Source organism: Artemia franciscana, chromosome 2 (genome assembly GCF_032884065.1).
Source record: "Artemia franciscana chromosome 2, ASM3288406v1, whole genome shotgun sequence".
Lineage (NCBI taxonomy): Eukaryota > Metazoa > Arthropoda > Branchiopoda > Anostraca > Artemiidae > Artemia > Artemia franciscana.
In genome coordinates, this window is record NC_088864.1 from 32,493,800 (window position 1) to 32,515,975 (window position 22,176).

Genomic DNA, 22,176 nt, shown 5'->3' on the forward strand with positions numbered 1-22,176 from the left:
TTAATTATAACACCAAAGATCATAATCAACGAGGTTAAGTGATTAAACTGAAAGTGAAAAATTCAACCAGACTACAGGCTGGCCCTTCTCAGCGAGAAACTTTCTTATTTAAGTAAACAATACGTTGGTGAAAGTAATCTTTGTTAACATACTGAGGGTTGTAACCAAAATCTCGGTTTTCCTTCAGCAGACATCTTTCAGATCAAATATATTTACAAAAAGGAAAAACATAACAAAAGAAAAAATATTACACCACTCAAGGTAACAAGGGGAACCGCCGAGGTTTCATCTTTGCAAAATCGTCAACAAGCAGATTGTAGTCCAATTTTTTACTAAATCCTTCTCTGCAAATATCAAAAGGAGGTGACTGAGATGATCGTCTCCTGTTATAGACTGCAGGTAGTTTTTCACTATTTCTAGGCTAGAAAACAATCGCTCATTGCTTGCTGTTGTCACAGGAAGTGTGGCAGCAATCCGAAGTGCTTAAATTACTTCTGAGTGAGCCACTGGTAATGCCTGAAGATGGTTGACAATGTCTAGGAAGTTTTCCAGCTTTTTCTCCTCATCAAGCAAGAAACGCTTGACAATACCAGTTTGAGATTCAAGAAGAATGCCGTCGATATCCAGCTCCCCGTAAAGAGCTGAGAAACGCTTGAGCAACTCTGTGTCCATGAACTTGGTCGAGCTTAGATCCAAGGCTTCGATTGTGCTCAGCACTGGCAAGTTATCTGTGAGGCTTCTGTCAAATTTGGTTAGTAGACGGTTGAAAGTCTTGGAGTATTCTCGCTTCATTTCATCTGCCAAAGTAGTAGTCCGATTGTCACAAATTGTTTCAAATGCTTGGTGATCTTTTGAGTTATAATGCTAATGGCTATTGATACCTTTATATTTACCTAACTAAAAAGTTAATGGGCTTAATGATGTAAAGCCTTCTACTTCTCTCTGGGCTCTCATCTTTAGAGTCTTATGGTAACGTTGGCCTAAAAGCTGGGATTCGACCGGTTGAGGATGTCAAGCGTCTCTAACTTTCATAAGGTTTATGTGTCGAGAATAAAAATGTTTATTTACACATATGATACGGTAAATGTACATAAGACGAGAACAGAAACAGAATAAGAACTGACTCAAGTAATCTAAAACGGTGGCTTATATTCACTAAAACAAAGAAAAAAACATCGAAACATTTGACAGGAACTGACCTATTTTAATCTGTCAACTTAGAGTAATTACTGCAAATATTCAGAATTTATACTATTAACATAATCATCTAGGAAATGGGCATTTGACAGAACTTGAAACTTTTATTATGTATCTAACCTACTTTTAAAGTTTACAATGATTAAAAGCAAATAGCGTAAATACCCCAAGGGTCGTAAGGTAATTACGCTCTTTGGGTAATAGGCGTGCAGTAATTCCAAATCAATTGGACAGAATGGATTATGTAGGACATAATGGATTATTGTGGCAGGAAAAGGACCGTTTGTGGCGGAAGCTTTGGCCCCCTGAAAAATCTGGGGTGGGCATTTGCCCACCCCTGACCCCCCAAATGGCGCCTCTAATAGTTAATAGTTGCATAATAGTCTAATGATAAATAGTTGAAATTACTAAAAATACTTTAGCGTAAAGAGTGAGGTATAAAGGAGGAGTAATAATTATACTCCCTTATATTCGTAATAATTTCTGTTCATTTTAAGTTTTAATGCTGCTCCTTACTTTCATTTTAAAAAAATTGTCATATTTATTTTTTCATTTTTTTAAATAATGCTAGAAAATACTGCACCCCCTTCATGGAAATCTTCTTCCCCCATGACAAATTCCTCCATGAAAAGTTTCCCCCACATAACCCCCTCTTCCCAACCCCTCCTCCCAACCAAAAAAATCCCCCTGAAAACGTCTTTACACTTCCCAATAACCATTACTATATTCTTACTCCCGATATCCTTGTCACCCTTTATTACTCTTTTATTTACCCATATATCTCATACTGTGGATCCGTTTGGGGCAACACTTTTCCTTCAGTTACCAATAAATTAAAATCTGCCCAAAACCGTGCCATCAAAGCAATTTTTCGGCTGCCCTGACTATATCCCACCCAGGACTTTACTCCGATTTTGGTATTATCCCTTTTGAACAAATCATCAAAGAATTAAATCTATACCTTGCATACTCCGCTTACCATAAAAATCTTCCTCCTCAATTATTATCTTATTTTAATATTAATAATTCTGAAGGCCTCTGTCTCCGTTCATCCAACCGTTCCTTCATTGTCCCCAAGTGTGTCTCTAGTTCCGCCCAGGATCCCCCATTTATAAATCTATACTTCAATGGAGTATAATACCCTCCAGTGTCGAGCTATCCACAAGTTTTCGCACACTGTATAATAATGTACTAAAATTTTGATATTATAACTCTCTATATTCTTATTCAATTTGCTTTAGTTACCCATGTTTTCTCTTTTCTTTTTTTTTATCTCTTCTTCATTTTCAATTTTTTGTGGTTATGGTCCTCAACAAGTTCGCTTCCAGGATCTTTATTATTATTGGTGTTATATTTTAGTTTTATTTGAATAAATGGAATTGAATTAAATTGAATATGCAAACACTGGTCAAAGTTTGTAACTTGCAGCGCCTCCCACGGGGACTGAGGGGGAGAAAGTCGTCCCCAAAGACATAGTTATAATGTTTTTCGACTATGCTGAATAAAATGGCTATCTCAGAATTTTGATCCGGTAACTTTTGGGGAAAAATGAGCGTGGGAGAGGGCCTAGGTGCCCTCCAATTTTTTTTGTCACTTAAAAAGGGCACTAGAACTTTTCATGTCCGTTCGAATGAGCCTTCTCGCCAAATTCTAGGACCACTGGGTCGATACGATCACCCCTGGGAAAAAGAAAAAACAACAACAAAAAACAAACAAATAAACACGCATCCGTGATTTGTCTTCTGGCAAAAAATACAAAATTCCACAATTTTGCAGATAGGAGCTTGGAACTTCTACAGGAGGGTTGTCTGATACGCTGAATCTGATGGTACGGTTTTCGTTAAGATTATATGACTTTTAGGTGGTGTTTCCCCCTATTTTCTAAAATAGGGCAAATTTTCTCAGGCTCGTAACTTTTGATGGGTAGGACTAAACTTGATTATAACTTATATAGTTAAAATCAGCATTAAAACACAATTCTTCTTGATTGGTATTAAAATTCCGTTTTTTAGAGTTTTGGTTACTATCGAGCCGGGTCGCTCCTTACTACAGTTCGTTAACACGAACTGTTTGATAGTTTTTTCGGTGAAATACAAAAATTTATTGGCACAGTCTAAAAGAAATCTTTTATCCAGGAATTGACACAACAGACAGAAAAAAACTGGGCTTTTATTTATATAGCGAAATTCTAAGCGACGATTAGCATGTTTCTGAAATTAAAAATGGAGTGAAATTATTTACACGTATAGTAAATGCTTGAGAATTGAAAGGAGGCATAAAAATGCAACATATCCTCCAGTAAAGTGCTTCGTGAATGTAAAAATGTGAAGTAAGCGAACTATCTGGTTTAATTTTCAGAACTGAAGAGTATTTTTGGTGAATCATTTAGACTTTCCATGAGTTTGTCGAGGTAGATATGAGGCCAGTGTTATGACTGTAGTCTGCCTGCTTGACAATTAGATTATCGGCTGTGCATGGAGGTATGAAGCCTGTTTCTTAAAGGTGACCGTTAAGGTTACGAGTCCGACAGTCTTAGTGAAAATCTATACCAAATGTCAATGTATAACTGTTTTTTATGTAAATATTATTTTTTATAATAAATAAGTTTAGTATAGAGCATTTTGTTCTTACAATATTAGAATCCTATGCAAGGGGTATTGTATAGAAACCTTAGAACCTAGGTAAAATAGATTCTAGTGCTATGAAAGATCTAAATGACAGGAAAGTTATAAAATTCGCAAATAAGGAGAGAATCGTGAAAGGTAGAGACCCCTGAAATGTAACAGAAAAGCGACACCAAAAAAGAGAATGGTGGTTCTACATAGCGATTTTCCCCCTGAACCACTAGGCCCATTTCCACTCACAATTAGTCCCATAATTACTCTATTTGGAATTCTGGGTTAGTAAAGAGCAATCCATGCCAAATATCCCTACAAAATAAAAATGAGAATTTTGACAATAGCATACCAAAATGACCTTCAGTTTATGATGACGGAAAACAAAATATAGACCAAATATACGTGAACCTAAGTTCATTACTAAGTCACCTCTAATGCATTAAAGGTCAAGTATGCGGTTTTTTACACCAATTCAACACCACGACAACCCCTCACAGGGTCCATCATTGTCAAACATGGTCTTGATTTTAAGAAGGCTATTCTCACCAAAAGGAAAAATAAAAATGTCTCCAATCGAAGAAAAATCCGTGCAGTCCCTAAGGGAAGAGCTCAAATTAAAAAAGACTTCACGCTTTATATAAATGGACTCGCATACAAATCTTCGAATTAAGAATGGATTATCGTGCAATATTGAACTTCCGATCTTGATATCAAGATCGTTTTAAAGTTTTCAAATGACATTTCAGGGGAATGATCTAAGCTTCCCAGAATGACTCTTTTAAAATAGAAAGGTTTATCGTTGAACGTCATTAGAAAGGTGACGCTTTTAATGATTGTAGGAATTTCAACCAAACATAAATTTCATCGAAACACTATTTCAAGGTTCTTCTCTTTTTATGTAGGTAAACTGGTGCCGAAAAGGATAAATTGATAAACTTTGGATGAATAGAGAGCATATTGCAAAGCTTTTAGTAAATTAATCATAGCAAGTTCAACATTAAAAGATTAAACCAGTCTGTGCAATCTTTCTCTACATAGATTAAAACAAAAAAACTTTTCGTCAAAAGAAGTGTTTTAAAAAAAACAAAAAACAAACAGCTACGTTTAACCAACGATGTTCAAAAATCACGTAAAATAACTTTCCAAGCGTAAAATTATCATAAATCACGATCAATAAATAAATGAAACCCAAAAACGACGTGGAAATGCAATAAATAGACAAATCCGACTAGAAACAAGAAAAAAGCGAAGTGGAGTAGGGTTGAAGTCCCCCATGCCATCTAGAGACCGGAACACAATTTGCATTTTATAGAAAACGATCCCTATTTCGACCTGAATGTTTCTATTTCTCACAATGTTGAAAAAAAAAATCTTAATACCCAGGATTACCAAAAAAAAATAACATCATACGACTTTGGATTGACAGTAACACAGACACATTTACATATACACTAGCTGTTGGGGTGGCGCTTCGCGCCACCCCAACACTTAGTTGGTGGGGGCACTTCGCACCCCCCAAGCCCCCAGCACGCGTAAGTCGTTACGCGCCATTGTAGTTGTGTCCCTGTGTCCCATATATATATATATATATATATATATATATATATATATATATATATATATATATATATATATATATATATATATATATATATATATATATATATATATATATATATACATATATATATATATATATGTTTTTAACTACGTAAAACTTGCGAATATACAACATTCTTCGATGTCCCATTGTCTTTGCATATAAATAGATTGTCAGGTTTACCGACTCTTGAACATGCAACACAAAATTGTCCGTATTTAGTTCTATACCTCATTATTCTAATAATTGCCCTTGAGCTTTGTTGATAGTGATTGCTAATCGAAGTTCCCTGTGTCCCGGTCGTCATTTATATTCCCAGTATCCCGGTCGTCATTTGTGTCCCAGTGTCCCAGTCTGTAATTTCTCTTTGAGCGTCCCGTACGTCATTTATATTCCCTGTGTCCCGGTCGTCATTTGTGTCCCGGTCTGTAATTTATCTTTGAGTGTCCCGATCGTCATGTATATCTCCCGGTCGTTATTTGTGTCCCAGTGTCAATTTTTGCATACATATCAACGATGTATTGGTGAAACAATTGACGGCATTTTAAAATATAACTGTCTTCATCCTGCCGAATCATTAGTCTACAGGAATAATAATGCATTGCACTGCATTTCTTATTCATTTCTTTGTTAGTGGCTGGATTCATCAATTTAATATTAAAGTGATAGCCGTCGGCTCCATCCCAAAAAAAGATAGGATATTGTAGGGCATCGTAGCATCGATGAGTTTCAGCAATTCTTACCAACTGACCATTTCGCTTATGAAGAATAATATCTCGAGGTAAAAACTGATCACCGACCATAACGATTGCCACTTCGTCGACAGTTGGAATATTGTATCTACGCACATCTTGGCCAGGAGGCGTTTTGTCAGCGGAAATAACAATTTTATGCGTATCTGTAGGCATCATATCGATGGCTGTTTTGAACAGACGCACTAAATTATTATTTTCGTGGAAAAGATGTTGCAATTAGGAAACGACTGTCCTTTCAACGTTGGGAGAAATTTCGCAACGTGTATTCAATTCAGAATTTCCATCACTGATGAAGTACAATTGTAAAAATTTATGATTCTCGCCTGAGAATGGTAGAAGGGACCCTGCTCTATGATAAATTTGCTCTTTTACTTTGAAAGTAGGCATAAATTGATCTGGATTTTCGATTTGGGCACCAAAGGACATCATTGGGAAACATGAGTTATACTTTCTGATCTGTGATAAAAAACGCTTAGATTCTGACGTAGTTCCAGTAAGCAAATTCTTCAATGGCTCTGGTGGTGCAGCCAATAGAGGAAGTTTAACTTTTCCTGAGGCGCAACACATTCCCATTGTTTCACCATTGAATTTCAAGGCCTTGCAATAGGGACAAATTTTAGACATAGTCCCGATTTGTACACATCTACTCAAGCTATAATCATCGACTGGGCTGTACCTGAATGCCAGGCGATAATTTTCAGGTTGCTCTTGTGATTCCTCGGCACGCTTTCTTTTCTTACTTTCTCTATCAGCCGCAAGCCTGTTTTCTTGCTGTTCTTGTGATTCCTCGGCACGCCTTCTTTTTTCACTTTCTCTTTTAGCAGCAAGTCTGGTTTCGCGTTGCTCTTGTGATTCCTCGGCACGCTTTCTGTTCTTACTTTCTCAATCAGCCGCAAGCCTGTTTTCTTGCTGTTCTTGTGATTCCTCGGCACGCCTTCTTTTTTCACTTTCTCTTTTAGCAGCAAGTCTGGTTTTGCGTTGCTCTTGTGATTCCTCGGCACGCTTTCTTTTCTTACTTTCTCTATCAGCAGCAAGTTTTTTGGCATAGACTCTTTGAGCAGCTTCATCGGCTGTTGACATTGGAGTTTCTTCAGTCATTTTACAATTAAACATTTTTCCGTGAACGAATGTCTTAAGTACCTTTAATGACGTTATCGTCATAATGACGACATGACGACCTGATGACATGACGTCACCATAACGACCTGATGGCATGACGTCACTCGACACACAGACACACAGACAACTTATTTATATATATATAGTTTATGATTCTCGCCTGAGAATGGTAGAAGGGACCCTGCTCTATGATAAATTTTCCCTTTTACTTTGAAAGTAGGCATAAATTGATCTGGATTTTCGATTTGGGCAACAAAGGACGTCATTTGGAAACATGAGTTATATTTTCTTATCTGTGATAAAAAACGCTTAGATTCTGACGTAGTTCCAGTAAGCAAATTCTTCAATGGCTCTGGTGGTGCAGCCAATAGAGGAAGTTTAACTTTTCCTTAGGCGCAACACATTCCCATTGTTTCAAAATTGAATTTCAAGGCCTTGCAATAGGGACAAATTTTAGACATAGTCCCGATTTGTACACATCTACTCAAGCTATAATCATCGACTGGGCTGTACCTGATTGCAAGGCGATAATTTTCAGGTTGCTCTTGTGATTCTTCGGCACGCTTTCTTTTCTTACTTTCTCTATCAGCTGCAAGCCTGTTTTCTTGCTGTTCTTGTGATTCCTCGGCACGCCTTCTTATTTCACTTTCTCTTTTAGCAGCAAGTCTGGTTTCGCGTTGCTCTTGTGATTCCTCGGCATGCTTTCTGTTCTTACTTTCTCTATCAGCCGCAAGCCTGTTTTCTTGCTGTTCTTGTGATTCCTCGGCACGCCTTCTTTTTTCACTTTCTCTTTTAGCAGCAAGTCTCGTTTTGCGTTGCTCTTGTGATTCCTCGGCACGCTTTTTTTTCTTACTTTCTCTATCAGCAGCAAGTTTCTTTGGCATAGACTCTTTGAGCAGCTTCATCGGCTGTTGACATTGTAGTTTCTTCAGTCATTTTACAATTAAACATTTTTCCGTGAACGAATGTCTTAAATACCTTTAATGACGGCATCGTCATAATGACGACATGAGGACCTGATGACATGACGTCACCATGACGACCTGATGGCATGACGTCACTCGACACACAGACAACTTATTTATATATATATATATATATATATATATATATATATATATATATATATATATATATATATATGTTTTTAACTATGTAAAACTTGCGAATATACAACATTCTTCGCTGTCCCATTGTCTGTGCATATAAACAGATTGTCAGGTTTACCGACTCCTGAACATGCAACATATAGTTTTCCACGGGAAAAACAATCTGTATTCAGATCAATACCGCATTTTTCTAATGATTGCCCTTGAGCTTTGTTGATGGTGATTGCTAATCAAACATTCTCTGTGTCCCCGCCGTCATTTATATATCCCCCCTATGCCCCCCGGCCACCCCGTTGTAGTTGTGTCCCTGTCGTCATTTATATTCCCTGTGTCCCGGTGTTCCAGTCTGTAATTTCTCTTTGAGTGTCCCGGTCGTCATTTATATTCCCTGTGTCCCGGTGTCCCAGTCGTCATTTGTGTCCTGATTTCCCGGCCCGTAATATCTCTTTGAGTGTCCCGGTCGTCATTTATATTCCCTTTGTCCCGGTGTCCCGGTCGTCATTTGTGTCCTGGTGTCCCGGTCTGTAATTTCTCTTTGAGTGTCCTGGTCATCACTTATATTCCCTGTGTCCCGGTGTCCCAGTCGTCATTTGTGTCCCGGTGTCCCAGTCTGTGACGTCATATTATAATGACGTTATATACAAATCCTTATATACTTATAATGACGTTATATGCAAACCGTCTTTTTACAAATAAACAAACATGCATACATACAACTTATTTTCATACAGATAGATAGATAGATAGATATACATATCTATCTATATATATAAAAATAAGTTGTATGTATATATGTTTGTTTCTTTGTTTTTGTTGTTTGTTTTTGTCATCAGCTTTAATAGTAGTAGCTAAGAAAGTAAAAGTTAAAGCAGCTGAAGCAGTAGTGGTAGTAGTAGGCGTAGTAATAGCAGTAGTATGCAGTAGAATGCAAATACTACCTCTTTGGTCGATTGATCATCCTCCTCATCATTCCGTGGAAGCTCCAACTTAATACCCTAAGTCATTATTGAGCTACGCCCTTTTGTCACCTGTTTGCACATAATGAGTTTTATTTCAAAAAATCTCAACATTTTCTGAAAGCTTTACTTAAATGGCTTTGGTCTTTTTACACTTTAGTCAACTATACCCTCTCTCGCAATAACAAATACTTGCCGTAAACAATAGGCGAATTGCATAGCTTACAGCCCTTGTCAAGAGGGCTCTAGAGGGTTGACATCTCCAGAGACATAATTACAGGATCTTTCAACTATGCTGGAATAAAATGGCTATTTCAATATTTTGATTAGATCCGTCTGGGGAATTTATGAATGTGAGAGAGGGCTGGCTGTCGTCCAGTCACTTTTGACTGTTAAAAAGGGCACTACAACCTCCAATTTCCAATCAAATAAGCCCCTTCCAAAGTTTCTATGACATGTCCTTCTATACGATCTGCCTTTGTGAAAAAAAAATCATTATGTCCACTTCACCCTTTACTGAGGCAGCGCTATTCTACTGCCTATGATATCTCACGAACCTACAATGGCGACTGTTGCCTGAATCAAACTGACGGTTGTAGAGTGTTTGAAAAAGGCCCTTTTGTGACAGTCAGTGAGGTTTTGCAGTCAGTTTGACTTCCCTTTAAACGATAAAATTTACAGTTAGAGTGTTTGGAAATACAGACAGCACATATAACACTTGAAATTACTCATTAGTTTTACTTGTTGCAGTCGTAAGATTTGTCAGTATAGCACTATGAAACTTTATTCTGAACAGCAAGGGTGAATCAAAGGTTACCCACTCCTATAAGGGATAGTGTTTGCTAGTTTTCAGTTTTAATGCTTTCAATCGGAAAGCTCGTTTCTTTTTTCAATTATTCGTACGGAGCAACAAGATTCACAGAATCAAAAAGATGGGAACTTTTTTATTTTCCCTTTCATCGGAAAATATGCGGATTAAGTTGAATTAAGTAAATTATGGGATATACATTGTATTTGAATTGATAATTTAATTCAATTTGAATTTGACGTAATTAATTACTGTATCTTCTTCATTTTTAATCTCATTTATTCATTGATAGAAAACTTTGTTCTTCAAATTTGAATTATTAAACGACTTTATTGCTGATCAACTTTGCTTTAAAATTGCTGTTTACTTAAATTGAAAAACTTCCTTTGCCAGCCATTTTAGAAATATAGGATAAGGGGCTTTAATACCTTAAGCCTTGCCTGAAGAAAACTGAGAAGAGTACTACTCCAATACCATTTCCAGTCTGTAGCACCATCTCCACGAAGTTTCTTTTCCTTTTAAAGTATTGACAAATCATAAGACACGACGTCTCTCTCACCATTGAAACTCCAATTCCCAGCATAATACCATAGCTGAAAAATAAAGAATGAAAAAAGACTGTTTAACTGAAAAATTTACATCATTAAAGTCAAATCTGGCCTTTGGGCACCAGGCTATCTGTGAAAATATCACAGAGACGGAAGATACGGAGCAGGAAGAATTCAAGTTTTATTTTAAAACAAGAAAATAGTAAAAGAAGTAATCAACTAGGATGAAGGATGTTTTTTTATCTATCGTGATAGCCCTTCGGTATTGGAAATAATACCGCAATAAATACCATAGTAGCTTTCACTGTTAATTGATAATAGAATATCACTAATTATTGATTGTTTATGAAATACATTATTTAAGTGATTTTTTTATGATCATCGATTATAGATCGTGCGATTATTAATACTAACAGAATTTCTTGAGATAAGGTTTGTTTTTCGGACAACAGAAAATCCTGGTAGATTCAATTGAATGTTAAGCAAATTATCAACAAATAAAATTCATAATTTGAACATTATGTTGGGTTTTAAACAGCCTTTTATTTGCTTTGTCCAATTTTTAAGATTAAAAATAGAATTGTGTTTCCTGATCTTTTCCAGGGAGTATATTTGCATTAATTATGTTGTTGCATAATTCAGTAACAATAAGACGGACTCAATTGCATTACTGATTCAGAGAAGTCTAAGTTCAGATAAAAAGAGTCCAAAGAGGCTGTTTGTATCCTGGTGGTGTGGTACTCCCAGCTATTGGTTGAACACTCCCATTCTTAACCACTAACGGGAAGCCTGAGTATGCACCACAAAGTGGTAGTTCGGTGGAGCTTTTGACGAGTCACATGCCTGGCGCAATCAAATGCCAACACACACAGAGTGCTGTCGGACTGAGAAGCTTACGGTTAAAGAAATCTTCACGTAACACCTGAATGATGAATGCTTGGTCTCAATAGTTTGTCATCTATGACGGTGTACATGAGTTTTGCCTTCAGTTCTAAAATAGGTTCCAAACGTTATAGTTATTATGTTTTTATTTAGTTATTATGGTTTTCGACTATGCGGAACAAACTGGCTATATCAAATTTTGATCCGTTGACTTTGGGAAAAAATGAGCGCGGGAGGGGGCCTAGGTGCCCTCCAATTTTTTAGATTACTTAAACAGGGCACTAGAACTTCTCATTTCCATTAGAATGAGCCCTCTTGCAACATTCTAGGACCACTTGGTCGATACGATGACCCCTGGGAAAAAGAAAAAAAAACAACAAACAAACAAATAAACACGCACCCGTGGTCTATCTTATGTCAAAAAATACGAAATTCCACATTTTTGTAGATAGGAGCTTGAAATTTTTGCTATAGGGTTCTCTGATACGCTGAATGCGATGGTGTGATGATATTTTTTATACTTGGAGATGCTGTAGACAAGGTTTTAAAAGACGAATGTGGTTTTGGGAATGTTAGAAGATGCGTAGACCAAATTCGCACTCTTAGGTTAATAATAGAGAAGTGCCTGAGTCACTAGATGTCATTAATCCCAGTTTTAAGGATTATGAGCAAGCGACTGATCCAGGTGATAGAAGAGCTTTAGCGAAGACTCTATCCTTGCATGGTATACCAGATAAACACAGTAAAGCGATTAGCATTATGTATGTGAATAACATTGCTTTGGTCTAGCTAGGAAATGAGGCTAATAGCTGGTTTTGCAACATATCAGAAGCTAAGCAGGGTTGTATTCTATCCTCTTTTAGATGCTTTATTTTGATCGGCTTTGTCCTAAGGAGCACAGCGAAGGCAATGGGTGAACATGGAATCAAAAGGGGAAGTAAAATCTTCCTAGGTTTAGATTATGCTGATGATTTAAGCATCCTAGATGAAAATATCAGCAAAATGATTGAAGTTTTAGAGATATTGTGAGTTCATGAATAGGTTTGAAAATTAATGTCAAGATGACTAAGTCATTAAGACTAGGAATAAATGAAGGGGAAGAGGTAAAGTTGTGTAATAAAAAGATCGATCCAGTGGACAGCCTCACATACATGGGTAGTACTATTAGCAAAGACAGTGGGTGCAGTGAAGATGTTAAAGGTTAAATAGCCAAGGCCCTGGGGGATTTTTCACAGTTGAAGAATAGGAAGAATAAGAAGATAACTCTCTTAACCAAGATTAGAATATTGGAAGCTATAGGGATGACAGTAGTCAAGTATGAGTGTGAAGCGTGTGCTCAAGTCTTTCATACAATATATTTCAATCCTTTTTTCTAGTGGTATAATGAGAGAATGGATGAGATGGCTAGGACAAAGTCTACGAATTAAAGATGACAAATTGTTAAAGATTTCTCCTTGTTGTCACACCATATAGGGCAGAACGAAAAGCGGGTCGTCCCTGAATGGCACGTGAGGATATTGTAAAAAAAGATTTATGGAAAATGGGAACGTCTTAATAGGATATAAAGAGGGAGGCTTTGAATAGATTGGGATGGAGGAGGAGCATGCATAGCTCTGTTCGTCTCAGGCGGCTTGGTGCGGCAGTGAGTAGTATATTTTGTTTTTATGTAGGCTATTATATTTTTTTTTGTGAAACAGAAGAAAAATAATTGAAATCCTTAAGTTCATGTTTATTTAAATCTTATCCACTAACTTTCATCTATTATAGAGGAATAAACTGAAACAAATTTGTTGTCATTAGCAAGACAATTGTATGAAGTTCTTTTAGCATTATCTAAGAGTTCTTAAACTGATCATTTATTATCAATTACGCTGCGTGTACATAAAAAAGAACAATATGAGGTAAAAAAACCTCCATTGTAAAAATCAACTTGACAAAATTTCAGTATATATATATATATATATATATATATATATATATATATATATATATATATATATATATATATATATATATATATATATATATATATATATATATATATATATATATATATATATATATATATATATATATATATATATATGTATATATATATATATATATATATATATATATATATATATATATATATATATATATATATATATATATATATATATACATTTGGTGCGAACATTTTGTGTGTTCAACGTTGAAAGATTATAGTGGTGCTTTTCTTCGTATTGATTACCTGTCAAGAGGAAAAAGGAAAGCCTGTTGAGATATCGCTGTAAAAATGCTTCAGTAGAGACGTTAGAGAAAGTATTACTATATTTCGTGGTACAGCATTACGACAGCTAAAAAAGAGTAAGTAAAATAGTGAAAATTTTGTCCCATTGAACGGCGCTTTCTTGGTTGCCTGGGCAGCAATTGGAACTGTTAGCAAATTTTCTTTGGAATGAAAAAAAATATTTTCAGATTTATATTCTAAATCTGACAACAAAACCTGGTTACAACAAGGATATTAACCAAACGTAAAGTATCTGACAATAACTTCTAACTATTTTCTGTTTTTTTTGTGAGTTTTTTGCTTCATCTGCTCCAGGTTGTAGAAATTTTAAAATAATTCTAAATAGTGAAGTTGCCAATCCTGACATTGTTGCTGCCTGACATATTGCTAGACATGGCCTAATCGAAATATATCGTGATGTAAAAACTTTCCCATTGGATCATTAATTGACAATCTTTTTTTCTTCTTATTCCGTAACATGTATCCTTGATACCATTAGAAAGCGACGATGGATGTATTGGGGGCACATGGTGCGAATGGGTGATGGAAGGCTACCTCATGACATATGGTGTTGGATACCCCCCGGCCTCCGCAAGTCAGGGAGACCCAAAATGACAGTTGGCAGTATGTTAGAGAAGGAGGCGAAGCTGGCGAGGTCTTCGATGGAGGAGCTTTGGTCGAAGGCTCAGGACAGGTCGTCGTGGCAAACCACTGTTGCTGCCTTATGCGCCCTCAGGCGTGGGAGGACCTAAGTTTAAGTCTAAGTATCCTTGTCGTGGATCTTTTGTTATTTTGTATCCATCCTATCAAAGGTTTCACACTGGTATCCCAGTGTCATCTTCAAGGAATAAACTACCCATGAAAGTCAAGAGATTTAACATAATTTATATCTGTGAATTCGTATATCCTCAGAATTGTTCTGGGCCTGCTGTCTCGAGCAAGGTCGATCCGTCCCTTAGCAGGTTCGATCTTCACACGTAAGAAATTTGTATGTGACTCTTTGTTTTATAAACATGTTACCATCCAATTCGATTATCCCTCTCTACAAGTCACGCTTTAGGCTTGATGCAGAATAAAATTCCAGCTTTTTTCACATACTCCCAAATTCCTTCTAAAACATGCCAACGGGTTTAAAATAAGCCCACAAGGAAGGGCTTATTAGAGAGAATCATGCTCTTTTATAACATCTAAGAGAATGACAATGTGTTATTAAATGGATCTTCTACAATTACGTAAAACACTATCCCGCTGTTGAATCATCTTTACCTCTATCACCATTTGAGAAGCCGATACGGCCAACATGCAAAAAAAAAATGTTAAAACTAATTACAAGAAGAGACAAACCCGCAAGAAATACATGAAGAACAATGCCTTAAGACACAGCTCCTCAGCTTGGGTCTCCATAGATAGGATATCCATGACAATCTGTCGATTGATTAATGTGAAATTCTATGAACTCAATGAAAAGTTCAATAGTGACAATTCTAGAGCAGAAACCGAGGTAAAATGATTGAAGGGTGGTATATCAGGCTCTAAGTTTTATTGGATACCAGCAAAACGTCATAAGAAAAATGAAGTTTGTATTTTTTCTTTCATTTTCCTTGTATGCTCCGTCTTTTTCTGCTTCTGTTGAAAAACTTATCACAAATATTGGAAATTTTTTTGAATTTTATACATCTAATTATCAGAATTGGATTTTTTTGCGGGAAACGCTGAAAAATCACTTATTTGATACTTTAGACTTCGTGTTTGAATAATTGCTATAGCTTTAATTATTTTTTTTTCTTAACAATTTCCTATGGCACCAATAAATCCCCGCCACCCTTCTCAAGAAAAAGTAAAATCCGAGATTTCATTTTAAATTCAGTTCTCGTATTAAGGATTTTTTACTTCGTTATAAGTGAGATAGAGTCAAAGCCCTTCATTGGAATTCAGTGCCAATTTCTACAGAAAAATCTTCTGAGTTTTCCTATTACATTAAAAAAATAAATTCAAAAGGTTTTCTACTTCAAAGGCAATTTGTTTTCAGTCACGTTGTTAGTCTTTCCATAAAAAAAAACCTCAAGTACGTTCTTTGTTTCTCAAACTTATTTCAGTTGAATCGTGCAGCTTTTTTTTTAACCTCCATTGCCTTCAAAAGTTCTGCGTATTGTCTACAACCTCAATATGGGCACATCTTGATGCCAAAAATTCATCGTTCACTGTTCCTTAGACCACTCGTATAAGATTAATAAGGACACATACCAGAAGAGATCCATGCTTGGGTAATCAAAAGCTTAAAAACGAGAAAGAACTGAAAACTTTAGGATGTAAAATGTAAAAGATTGCCATATAAGTCTGTAGAGATATGACAGTCAATCATTACAACAAGAGAAAGTATGAATTTCTACTACAAAATGCTATATAAAAGGTCAATTCTAATGCTATTGGCAATAGGGGTGGGTTATGCCTGACGACGTTGACTCGTCATATTATGCTCGGCAATTGGGGTTGGTTATGCCTGACGACGTTGACTCGTCATATAATGCTCGGCAATAGGGGTGGGTTATGCCTGACGACGTTAACTATAGCTAGAGGTATTATCCTGCAAAATCTTCTGAGTCTACTTCTTAGGCCATCTACGCTAGTGGCACACATACATTAGAACATCTGCTATGTGCAATACGCACAGATTATACCTGCACAAAAATACATCTTTTTGCCGTCGGAGAAGGACTGTGAAATTCTGAATAGCCTAATGAAAGTTGGAAAAAAATAAAAAATGCCAGAAAGCATAGTTGGAAGTTTCACTCTTTATGACGTAATTCAGAGTTCTCGAGTCAACGCCGGAAAGTCGACAACAGAAAAGTAAGTATATATACCTAAATCTGGTCAAAAGCCATGAGATCTGTCCAAATTTGGCAAAAATACTTAAACCAAAATTTGAAAAGACAGAATTACTTTGACAAAATAAAAAAAATCGAAATTACATAGAATAAACTTGAAAAGGAATGAATTACTTGAAAAACTGATATATTAAAAATTTTAGTACAAAACAGAAAAGACTAAAGTACTTGAAAAAAATGAAAAAAGACAAAATACCTTGAACAATAATTAAATAGTTCTAGTTTACTATTACTACTACTACTAAAAACTCACCGTAGCATCAATCCACCAGAAGCCTACAAAGCTACGCACGCTGCACCTCCATTCTAATCTATTCAAAGCCCCCCTCTTTACAACCTCCAAGGAAGTTTCCATTTCTCTTAAATCTTTCTTTTCGACATCATCCCTACGCGGTTGGCCGAAAAGGACAGTTTTTGGCAATCTGTAGTCCTTCAATAATATAACCTGCCTGAGCCATCTCAACCTTTTTCTCATTAAAGCCCTAGAAAGCGGGATTGAACCACACTTTTGTAAAGCCTACTGTTTGAAATGCAGGCAGTGAGTCGGGTACCCAAAACAATCCGTTGAAAATTTCTCTGGAAAAAATCAAACAAATCTTTCTCTGTATTTCCGAGCACCACAGTTCAAAACCATATCTGAGCACTGTCATCACTGTAGATTCCCAGATTCAAAACTAGAACAAAACTTGAAAAAATTGAATTTTCGCAAATAAAAATTGGATAAGGATGAAATTACTTGAAAAACAAAATTACTTGAACAAAAGTTTGAAAAAGACTGGATTTCTTGAAAAATAAAACAAGATCAAATTGTTTGAACTAAATTTGAAAAGCTCAAAATTATGTGACCAAGTATTGAGAAAAGACCAAATTACTTGAACAAAAATTGTAAAAAGACGAAAATGCTTGAGCAAAAATGAAGAAAAAACAATGTTTCTCAAAAAAATTCAAAACAAAATCGATAAACATTTAAAAAAGACCAAATTACTTGAGCAAAACTTTTAAAAAGAAGAAATTACCCGAACAAAGTAATTGAAATGGCAAACTTCAGGGCTAAATAGAGAGAAAAAATAATTTAACAGATCAAAAATTTAAAAAAAAAACAAGATACTGGACCAAACTTTAGTCTAGGCATGTCTTGAAATTTTCAATCTTCCTTTCAGTTTTTTTCGCCAAATTTGTTTCTTTTCATGGATTATGGTCACCAAGTATTGAGAAAAGACCAAATTACTTGAACAAAAATTGCAAAAAGACGAAAATACTTGATCAAAAATGAAGAAAAACAAAGTTGCTCAAAAATTCAAAACAAAATCGATAAACATTTTAAAAAGACCAAATTACTTGAGCTAAACTTTTAAAAAGAAGAAATTACATGAACAAAACTTGATAAAGGACAAAGTAATTGAAATGGCAAAACCTATATAAAAAGAACAATCTCAGTCACCCACTCGCCTATAAATCCTGTGAAAATTGTTGATCATAAATTTTCGAACCGTTTATAGGTCTCCAATTACCTTCAAATGGCTTACAGAACTAATAAACTATCTGCATTACTTTTGTTGCATTACTATCTGACTTAGTTCTGCTCTAGGATGACTTTAAGAAGTGCAAATAACCATTTTCGTGCAATTCTGAAAAACTCATGCCAGCTTTGCCTATCAAAGAGACAATCTGTTTTGGTTTTACTCTAATGAGGCTCCCAAGTCTTTCATTTCTTTGACCCAGTTCATTTAAGGCTGGTTGCTGCAAAAGTGTGAAAAAACTTGATAAAGAACAAAGTAATTGAACAAAACTGAAATGGTGAAAACTTTAGGGCTAAATAAAGAGAAAAAAGAATTTAACAGAACAAAAATTTAAAAAGAACAAAGATACTGGAACAAATTTTTGTATAGTCCTGTCTTGAAATTTTCTTCAAGTTATTTTGTCTTTTCAATCTTCTTTTCAGGTTTTTTCTCCAAATTGGTTTCTTTTCATGGATTATGGTCTTTTGATTTTGGATTTGAATCTTTGACTAGGTTAGGACATGCTACTTACTTTCCCGTTGACGAATTTCTTGTGCTGATTTAAGAGCTATGAGTTTTTGATAAGAAGTTTCCTTCTGACTTTTTTTTATTTTCCTTCGGACTTCCCTTTGGCCATTCCGCCTTTCACAGTCTTGTTCTGACGTTCTTGGTCTTCTCGAGCCATTTTTAATCTCACCGGACTTCCAGTGCTACTTTATAACTTCCTTAATAGCCTCCTGAGTAGCTCTAGTCGTTCCTTGATTGTTTAGCTATTTCCTATTACTGGGTCTTTCAAATACAATTGAACTCGCTTCTGAAGTTCTTGGTCTTCTCCAACAACTTTAGCCCCACCCCACTGTTTCTACTGTCTTCTGTCTTCTCTTACTGCCTTCGGACTTGCTATCTTCCATTTTGAAGATTTTGGTTCCTTGCGCTAATCCTGGGGCTATTCCAAATTACAGAGTACTACTCTCATGTTCTTGGTCTCCTCCAGTCTCCGTAAGACTCACCCTACTTCCTTTAATGTCTTTCAAAATCTCTATTTCCCCCTCAAAAATCTATCAAATTTTCACCTTCCTTCGCGTAGCCTTAATTGTATTAAGATCATAATAGTAATGGTGGTAGTAGCTACAGTAGTAACAGCAATAGTGTAATATTAGTAGTAATCGTACCAGTAGTAGCAGAAGTATTAATAGCAGTAGTAGTAGGTACATATTGCCTTTTGGTCAGTTGAACATCCTATTCATGATACCCTAAAACATAATATGCTTTCGTTTACTTCAACTTTCCGCTTAACGTTTTCTCCGATTTTTTTTTTCTCAGCCTTAATAGTACTCGCTATAGAGGAAGCAGTTTTAGTTATAGTAATGGCAGTAGTGATACTTGTTGTAGTTGTGGTAGCAGTGGAAGCAGTGGTAGTAGTAGTAGTAGTAATGAGCATATATTGCCTTTTTGGTCATTTGACCATCTCACTCGGTCATTCCTGAGTTACGACCGTTTGACAAACCCATATGCACATAAAGTATTTTGATTCAGTGCAACACTCCCTTTGATATTTCTGAAAGGCTCACTTGAATGCCCTTCATATTTTGAGGAAGTAAAGGTGTACCTTTCATAATAACATGTACTAAATTTGAAAAATGAACAAATTGCCTACCTTAGAGCCCTTTTTCCTGAAGGCTGTGGGGTGGTTGACATCTGCAACGCCATAATTACTGGAACTTCCAATAATGCTGACGAAAATATATGTCTCAAATTTTCTATAGAACATAGTATTTTTTTAAATAAATTTTTCATAAATTTTAAAAGAATTTTTTTATAGTATAAGAAAGTAAGGCATTTTTTAAAGTAAGGCAATGTGGACTGACATGCATGACAGGAAAATTTTCAAGTATAGTCGAAAATTTTCAAGTATACTACTGTCAACCAGCGTGTGTTCCCCGGGGAGACCCTCCAATAGGGTTGACTCTAGGCATTGTGGTGTGACATGCATGAAAAGTAAATCATAAGTGGGGAGACGGTAACAACGGCAATGAAAGGGGTAAATTAACCTTGACTTGATGCCCACTTAATTGGACTTTCTACCTTGGCTTTGTCTAGACTTAGCCATGACTTGACCTGCCAACACCACAACTATTACCACTTTTAATTCAAAAAAAATGTTTTGAATTAAAAATGGTAATAGTTGTGGTGTTGGCCAGTCAAGTCATGACTAATTGTAGACAAAGCATATACATATTATATCTTTAGTAAAGGTATAATATGCATACCTCTCATAATGACATGTACTGTATTTGAAAAATGAACAAATTGCCTAGCTTAGAGCCCTTTCCCTGAAGGCTGTGGGGTGTTTGACATCCGGAAAGCCATAATTACTGGAACTTTCAACAATGCTGACGAAAATAGATGTCTCAAATTTTTCATAGAACGCCCACTCTATAAAAATATAATACACCCCCAGGGCATAACTCGCAACACTTGCTCTAGGGCTATGGGACATTGACAGCACTAGACGCATTTTTATTTGTTCTTCGGACTGTTTTGAGTAGAATTACTATCGTACAATTTCAATCAGATGCGTTCGGGCGAAAGAAGGCACAGAGTGGGAGGAACTAGATTCCCTCCATCACTTTTAACTCTTAAAAGAGAACTAGAAATTTCAATTTCCAATCAAATGAGCCTCCTTTAAAGTTTTTAGGACCACCTCTTCCAAAAAAACCTAACATGTCCCCGGGGCGTAGATTTCAACCCTTTCGTCAGGCTCTGGGTGTTTGTTTCAACCCCGAAGGCCTTGCTATATGATCTTTATACTATTTTGAACAAATTGACTATTTCAAAATTTCTATCAGTTGCGCTTGGGGGAAAGGAGCAGTAAGGAGACCAGTTATCCTCCGATGACTCTTGTCTCTTAAAAACGGCACTAGGAGTTTTTATTTTCAATTGAATGAGCCCCTTCCAAAGTTTAAACAACCACCCCTTCCATAGAAACCTTATATGTTATAAATAGGCAACTATTATAACTTATAGCCCTTGATCTGAGGGCCGTTGGTGGGGGGTGGTTGTCATCCCCAAAGACATAATTACTGGACCCTTTAAATTTGCTGAACAAAATGGTTATCTGAAAATCTTGATTGGGTGTGTTTGTGAAAATGATGGGCGTGGGAGGGGAGGGTGACTGGTTGCCCTCTAATTACTTTCTACTATTAAAAAGGGCTCTAGAACCTTCAATTTTCAGTCAAAAGAGCATCTTTTCGTTTCTATGACAGTCGCTTCTGTACTAAGAGCCCTGGTCTTAAAAGAAAAAAAAACTTTCAAAAATGCTGAAGAAAATGGATGTCACAAATTTTGATTGGATGTTTGTTTTGAGAAATTAGGGGCGTCGGGGAAAGGGCCTAGTTGCCCTCAAATCACTTTCAATTCTTAAAAGGCCACAAAGTTTCTATGACAATCTCTTCTTTACTAAGTGCCCTGGTCTAAAAAAAATAAAAGAACAAGTAATACATTGTCACTACATCGTTCTTTACTTAGACAGCCCTTTTGTGCTGCCTATGATCAGGTCATGAGAGGCACACAAAGTAGGAATCGAATCAAGACAAAACATTAAAAAAACGTTAGAAACTAAAATGGCCAGTGTAACAGAAAGAGAAGCAACGGGAAGAAAGTGTCCCACACATGTTGGGCTTGTTGTGGTAGAATTGTGCCCTTATTATGCTATTCGAGTTGTGCCCTAATTATAACATAAAATATGACGCTTCAAAATTTACATCGATTGGTGGAAAGTAGGTAATCCCTCAGAAAAATATGCCTTATACATCCTAAACAGGTTCACTTGATTCCAAAAAGATAGAAAGTAATAGCTGACTTCCTGAAAAATCAAAAGCAACTTCACTTTCCCAACTTTTTCCTTTTTGTGGCAAAATTAAGACCC

The 22,176-nt window shown here is 36.1% G+C and overlaps 1 protein-coding gene across 3 annotated transcripts in view; it reads right to left on the reverse strand.

The window, feature by feature from the left end:
* The window catches only part of LOC136040253 (monocarboxylate transporter 2-like), a 375,363-nt gene that overhangs the window by 52,708 nt on the left and 300,479 nt on the right, over positions 1-22,176 (reverse strand). For all 3 annotated transcript variants that reach the window (XM_065724486.1, XM_065724471.1, XM_065724480.1), the window contains one exon: positions 10,591-10,755. In XM_065724486.1, coding sequence (XP_065580558.1) covers positions 10,591-10,755 — 165 coding nt within the window. The remainder of the gene's footprint in view (positions 1-10,590; positions 10,756-22,176) is intronic.